Source organism: Trypanosoma grayi, assembly GCF_000691245.1.
Source record: "Trypanosoma grayi strain ANR4 Tgr_291_V1, whole genome shotgun sequence".
NCBI lineage: Eukaryota > Euglenozoa > Kinetoplastea > Trypanosomatida > Trypanosomatidae > Trypanosoma > Trypanosoma grayi.
The window spans coordinates 12,378-19,347 of NW_008825910.1; the positions used below are offsets into that span (position 1 = coordinate 12,378).

A 6,970-nucleotide genomic window follows, 5' to 3' on the forward strand; every position below is an offset into this window, starting at 1 on the left:
TGCGGAATCAGTAGCCTTTGGTTTCTCCTTGGCTTCGCATGGGCTGGAAGTGCGGACACGAGTCGTAGGGGTTGGCTGCCTTTCCTGAGAGGCCTGAAGCAGTGCGGAATCAGTAGCCTTTGGTTTCTCCTTGGCTTCGCATGGGCTGGAAGTGCGGACACGAGTCGTAGGGGTTGGCTGCCTTTCCTGAGAGGCCTGAAGCAGTGCGGAATCAGTAGCCTTTGGTTTCTCCTTGGCCTCGCATGGGCTGGGAGTGCGGACACGAGTCGTAGGGGTTGGCTGCCTTTCCTGAGAGGTACGAAACAGGGCGGGAGTAGTGGCTGCTGGCTTCGGACGGGTGCTTCCCACTAGAGAATTTGAGGTCTCCCGTCTAATGCTCCCGCTCACCGGGCGTGAAGGGGGAGCGCGACTTGCGGTTTGTGGCGACGGCTCCTTCTCACGGCGGCACGGCGCCACATTTGCTGCAGTATTCATGCCGGTTTGCTGTGGTACTGCCGTCTCACGCACCTTCAACGGCACCACAATATCGCTGATATCCCCAGATGAAACTGGAGAGGATAACTGCTTGCTGAGTGCGGGAGAAGAGTTCTTTGGAAGCGTCCGCTTGTTGTGGAATCGTGCAACAGCAGCAACAGCAGCAGCACTGGGGTCCTTTGGCAATTCCGATGCGTTGTCTTTCTTTGTGGATGGTAAACATGGTTGTCGCACCTGCAGCACCTCCCTCCGCTGTTCATCAAGAAATCGAGAAATCTGCGCAGCAGGATCCAGGCCCTTGTCGTACTTGTTCTGGACTTTGCGAGTCGCTCGGAATCTGTTGAGTCGATCGCCCAACGCAGCCGCTGGTGCTGCGAGACTATGCTCGTCGATCAGTGTCTTCCAGCGTGCTGCCGTCAGCCTCGTCTCAAAGGAAACGGCCGCCTGCTCCATCCTCTTTTGTGCCGCGGACTGGAATTGCTCCAGCTTACCAAGAACCACCTGCTGGAGCGTCTCTATCTGCACGGCAAACGCGCCAGCGCCGGCTGGCTGCACGAGATCACCGCTGCATTCTTGCACGCCCGCACGCATCTCCCGCAGCCTCTGCGTGCCCAACTGCGCGAAGTCCCCATCCTCGCCAAAGTAGAACATGTACGTGTCAGTCAAACTCCGCGCAGTCTCATTCAATTCATCACACCTCTGGCTCGCGGTGTAGTGTATCGTATCCCAGAGGTGTTTGTTGTTTGCGTCCTCCATGAGCACGGCACGCAGCGCGGGTCGCTTAGCTCTCCCCAGGGAAGGTACTGGCCGCTTTGTCATTTGGCTGAGAGTAAACTCTGGCACGATGATCCATATTAGCTCTTTCTTCAACCGCCGCATCATACGCTCGTGCACATCCGCCGGTGACGGGGACAGCGTGACGTCCCCGCCGGCGTATGACCAGAGCGCCTTGACAGTAAACAAGGGGCGCACCGCCAGGCCGTCGTGGCCCAGCAGATGCCGGTGAATATACCATAGGATCAGATGCACAAGGCCGCGCACAACCGTCTCAAAGACGTCCTCGAACATGTGGACAAGCTCCACCCACAGCGATGGGCACATTGGTGTGCTGCTCTCGTCCGCAAGGTATGAGAAGCGGCCGCCGCCGAGGCAGTTGAGGGCAGCCAGCATCTCGTTATGGGCCTGGCTCACCACATCCCCCGCACGACGCAGTGAGGCGTGCAGCTCCGCGTCCCACCGCTCAAAGGAGGGAATACCCCCGTCTCTCTCCGTGCAGCTATGGGACCCCCGCCGCGCTGTTGCAGGACATCCGATGAAGTCCTCCCATCCCCAACCTGCGGTCTGACGCTGGATACTTGCAATGCGGTCACGAAGATGCTGATACGCACCGTCTAATTTCGCACAACCGCGCGGCTTGGCGTCTTCACATTCTTGTGCGTTGTACGAGTCTGGCACCAGCTTCCAGAGTGTCGCGAGTGCCCCCTGAATCACGTCCTTCAGCACACTTGTGAACTCCTCCGCCTGCTCCACCAGCGCCGTCGTCAGCGGGCACTCCGATGCAGGGTACACGAAGCGACGTGCCAGGGCAGTGTAGAGTGACTTTCGCTTGGCCTCAATCCAATTCTGCAGGTCCCCCAGTCGCCGCCACTCCTCCTCGTCGATGGTACTGCTTTTATGCTCCGCTAAACGCGTACGCTTCCCCTCCTGCAGGCGCCACTGCACTTCCAGCTCCAGCAGTGTATAGATAGGATTCATGGCACACAAGCGCTTATGCCTAGAAGAGATTGTTTTTTTTTTGAGAAAAGCAATAGGAAAAGTGGGCGTCTCAAGAGACTGAAGCAGAAAAAACAAAAAAAGCAATTAGAAGGCATAACTCAATGGTGCGGAAGTGGAGAAAACGTTGGCAGTACGCACAGCAATGCAAGCCGCATCTGCAGCTCGCAGGACCTGCTGCGGAGCCCCAACCACCTGTAGAGGACAACGGCAACTACGCCAGTGCCATCACCACGCAGCGTGAGGCGAGACAGCACACATACACACACGCAGGCGCCGACGCCACCCTCAGCTGTTGCCAGTCGCACAGAAGCATCAGCCAGCGGTGACTCCCAAGGCAGAGGAACGCACAAGCCATTACCAACGGAAGCACAACTGTCGCACACGTCGCCCCACATCAGCCCGTATATAACTCGCCAAGTTCACAAAGCAAGGATCTTTAGGATATAACATATAATATAAGATATATACATACATACACGTGTCCAGGTAAAACATGAAAGAGATTGGATACGCAGGAACAAAACAAAAACAAGAAAGAAACCATTGTATCCGCGAATGCAACGATACAACGATTGTATCAGTGAGCCCATTCAGCAAGAAAAAACAAAAACGAAAATGTATGGTATAAATGAAAGCAGCAGCTCCGGTGAAGAATGAAACGCCTACCAAGCAGCCCACAGTACTGCGGTCTGGAACATAACGAGCTATATCCCACAACCATCAGTTTCCCTTGGTCAAACTTCAAACAGGATTGCAGACAAAAACAGGCATTCGAAAAGAAAAGGTGTATCAAAACATACTTAGGCCTTCAATGCAGCTATTTTGTTATTGTATTTTCTTTTCCAGAAAACCCATAAATATATAGAGGAATATTACAACACGTCAAGCACATCGATAAACCTTCGGGCGCGAACATTGATTGAAGCAACAGAAGGAACGACGATTGAGCTCCAATCGCCACACCTGCAGCTGGAGAGCATACAGGCATTGGGGAGACAAGCGTCTATCCTCATTACATTAAGCTGGCCAGACAGAAGCCACACGTGGTTGCTCTTCATGGCCCATTTCCGCACACGCGGCTGCAAGCACCACGGAAACCATTACTGGGCCTCTTGACGATCGTCTCCGTCCTACATCATCGCTGGCGTATGTGCCATGATCGTCACAGTGCTGCACACCGCACCGGAGATGGAGTCCCCAAACCGAGTGCTCGAGTGCATTCGTAGCGACGACACCGCCGAGTATGAATGCACACTGCTGCACTGCGTCATTGATCCTTTGAAAACGTTCCAGTAGTTGTCAAAAGGCGCACCACGAGAATCCCGTTTGCCCCGGACCTTCTGGTCCAGCACATGACCCATCTTGACTGCCAGCCGCTCAATCATTTCGTTGCAGTGGTCGATCGGAGACGCAGACCAACTCTTGTGCAGCACACGCACATTCCACCGCTCGCACATTACAGTTAGCATCTTCATCCTCTGGGGAACGGCAACGGGGGTGTAGAAATCACTTAATAAATGTGCTACCGCAGAAGCTGTTCCACTCAACTGGACGTTCTTCGACTGGGACGAAAGTGACCCAGAGCTAGTACTCTCTTCGCACAAGTCCGCAGCATCCTGACGGTCAAGCCGCAGTGCGGCGAAGGTACGCCCGGGCACAGCGTTCAGCTGGTACATCGCCACAGGCACAGGCACACCGCGCAGCGCAACACCGCCAAGCGCAGTCACGTCCAGCTGCTCACGCTCAGCCGTGCTCAGCGCCAGGTACGCCGCACCCGTCAGCAGCACCTGCCCGCCGTTAGCAACACTCTCAGTGCGCGCAGCCATGTTCGACGCACCACCGTAGTAGTCGTAGCCCTTCGTCACCTCGTCCTGCCGGATGTCAGACAGCCCGGTGTGCACACCCACACGCACACGCANCCAACGCTCTCAGTGCGCGCAGCAGTGTTCGACGCACCACCGTAGTAGTCGTAGCCCTTCGTCACCTCGTCCTGCCGGATGTCAGACAGCCCGGTGTGCACACCCACACGCACACGCAGGCCGCTCCAGTACGCCTGATACACAACAGCAGCGTCGAGGCGCGCAGTCGGCGGCACGTACTCCTCGTCCTCAGCAGCACGGCCCTCCTCGAACTCGTGGTACGCAGCGTCGATCGCACCACTGCCCCAGTCGTACTGCAGCAACATCTGCTGTATGTCCCGCGCAAGCTGCACGGCGGCCCACGCACTCTTGCACGCAATCATGAAGGAGTCGCCGATCGTCTTCACCTCGTAGCAGCGGTACGTCGCAATCAGCGACCGGATCAGCCGGTGGTGCGTCGCCACAGCGTCAGGCATGATCTCGGGGCACGCAGCCCACAGCGCAGTGCTGCTCTCGATGTCAGTGAACACAAGCGTCACGGGGTCTGTGGGCTCCTTCGGGGCGTTGTTGTTGTCACGACTGTCGCTGCAGCAGCACAGCAGGACCACAAACAGGGTGATCAGCGCCACCACACCAACAACCGAGCCGACGATTACACCAATGAGCTGCGCCTTCGTCAGCCCGGTGACCACCGGCTCGGTGTACAGCATCGACGGTGTCATGGGCGGTGAGAGCGGCGGCACCGATGGGTCAATGGAGCGCGACAGCGACCACACAGCAATGGAAGTAGCACCGTAGTTCACCAGGCAGTCACCTGGCACCACATTGCTGCACCTCGCGGGGTCCGACCTGGCGAACGGGCCGTACACCATGTCATCCACTGTCAGAACTATTCGCGAGTATATCGTCTCTTCAAAGAGTTCGGCGGTGATCACATCCATCACGCTCCCAATCGCCATTATAGCACGCGCTATCGCGAAGCCCTGTAGGCTAAGCGGCGACCGCAGAGACACATTAGTGACAGCCGCATGATAATTCTGCACAACTTCGCTCTTCGTGTTGGGATCATTCCAATGAGGAAGGCTGGTTGCATAGATAATGCGGTCGGTAGTCGTATTTACCGTGAGCGTGCCAAACAGAGAGTACAGCGTGTTGTGCTCAGAGAAGGGTATCAAAACACGCAGGCCCGGATTGGCATTAACGTGGTTCACCATGGGGATTGCATCGTCGGTATCGATACCGACAAGGAAAACCCACCCGTCCCTCGGCATGGAAGGGATCACACTGGTTCCTGGTGGGAAGAGTGCCAATGACGTCAGCTGGAGATTAAACGTCACGAGAGTCCGGCGCAACACAGACACCACAGAGTCCAGCTCCTCACCCACCATCACGGCATGAACTGACATGACACCAGTCTGTACCAAAAACTCCGCCAGCCTGAAGAACCCCTGGTCGAGCGTCGGGGAGAGGTAGAAGGCGTTGCTTAGCGCAAAGCGTGGAATCATGTAGAGCCCAATCGGATCGATGAAGGTCAAATTCGGCACAGTAAACGCCGGCGGAAGCACCAACCCCCCGAAGATATCCACGTGCCGCTCCTCCTTCTCGGCCATCAGCGCAGCCCGAATCTCACTCTTCGTTCCAGACAGCGGCGTCAAGGTGAATTCCCGAGCACGTTGAAGCGGCGGCGGCAACGCTGCCCGTCCACCACCCAAAATCTCGCCCATACCGTAACGTCCACGTCGGCTGTCAGTGGCCACGAACGTCACTGCGTTGATGGGTGTGAGCAACCTCCTAGATGTGGGGTAGCAGTTGTACAGAGGGTACGTGAACTCGGCATCAGGCATTACATTGGCACTAAAGCCTTCGCCGAATATCTTGATCAGCACTGTTCGGCCGCCCTGGTTGCAGCGGCACGTGGCGCCCTGCGAAGCAGCACGGCCGCTGCAGTCGCCACCAAAGTCGCCAATCACCAAGTCCTCCACCACGTACCGCCGCTGGTTGAACAGCGCCCTGGCGAACACTTCTCGGCTCCTCAACCAGTCGGCCGAGGCGAGTATCTGCGTGAGGATCTCACCGGCAATCCAGCCGCCCACCATCGTCTCCCCCATAACGTCGTCAGTCAGAAAGTAGTGTGAGTCATTGTAGTCCGTCTGCCCACTATTCTCCAAGTAGTCCGCCATCACGGTCTGGAAGCGCCTGACCGCATCGTACCGCGTGTCCGTCGCCAGTGGGTTCGCCCCCGTCGTGATGACGCGGCCAGGAACGAGAGGGGCACCTGCTGCCACAGCTGCCCTCCAGCTCGATATCAGTGTGTTCTGGATCCCAAGTGGAGACAGCAGGTACGCAGTGCTTGTACGACTGTCGCTCAGCATCTTCTCAACGAACAACGCAGTCGTCGGCGACGGCCTACCGAAGATGATCACAGCTTGTGGGCGCGTCTCCGCGAACCTCTCCCACTCCGCCTGGAACTCAGCGTCGCTCGCGCTCCAGTCCCTCGCGCCCGTCAGCCTGAACACACCGGACAGCGCGTAGCCCATGCCCCGCAGAAGACTCACCGCAGCAGCGTACTCGTCGTCTCCATACACAACATCCGTCAGGTACATGAAGCCCAGCCGGAGCACGCGCAGGTACGTCGTGGCATACCACACATGAGCGTACAGGCCAGACATGGGGTCCGTGCGGAGAAAGTAGAAGTTCGGGTCCCAGTGGCGCACCTGTGTTGAGCCGGTGTAGGGGCCCAACGCCACCAGTTGATGCTCCTGCAACGCTGGTAGGGCGTACATCAGCGTCTGGTCGCCCACTGGGCCAAGAACAGCGAGGAGGTCGGAGTCCGCCGCAACCGCACGGCTGATCGCCGCGGG

General features: G+C 57.4%; 3 protein-coding genes across 3 annotated transcripts in view; all 3 read right to left on the reverse strand.

Moving 5' to 3' along the window:
• The window catches only part of DQ04_02911050 (hypothetical protein), a gene marked incomplete at both ends in the record, with an annotated part of 5,112 nt that extends 2,883 nt beyond the window's left edge, over positions 1–2,229 (reverse strand). The window contains one exon of the mRNA XM_009312330.1: positions 1–2,229. This exon is cut by the window's left edge and continues 2,883 nt beyond it. Within this exon, the coding sequence (XP_009310605.1) occupies positions 1–2,229 (2,229 nt within the window).
• Positions 2,230–3,380: 1,151 nt separating this feature from the next.
• On the reverse strand, positions 3,381–4,076 carry DQ04_02911060 (putative receptor-type adenylate cyclase; the record flags this gene model as incomplete). The annotated part of the gene is made up of 1 exon (XM_009312331.1): positions 3,381–4,076. The coding sequence occupies one exon, from the start codon at positions 4,074–4,076 to the stop codon at positions 3,381–3,383; it is 696 nt and encodes a 231-aa protein (XP_009310606.1).
• Positions 4,077–4,111: 35 nt separating this feature from the next.
• On the reverse strand, positions 4,112–6,892 carry DQ04_02911070 (receptor-type adenylate cyclase; the record flags this gene model as incomplete). The annotated part of the gene is made up of 1 exon (XM_009312332.1): positions 4,112–6,892. One exon carries the CDS (start codon positions 6,890–6,892, stop codon positions 4,112–4,114), a length of 2,781 nt encoding a protein of 926 aa, XP_009310607.1.
• Between the last annotated feature and the right edge of the window lie 78 nt (positions 6,893–6,970).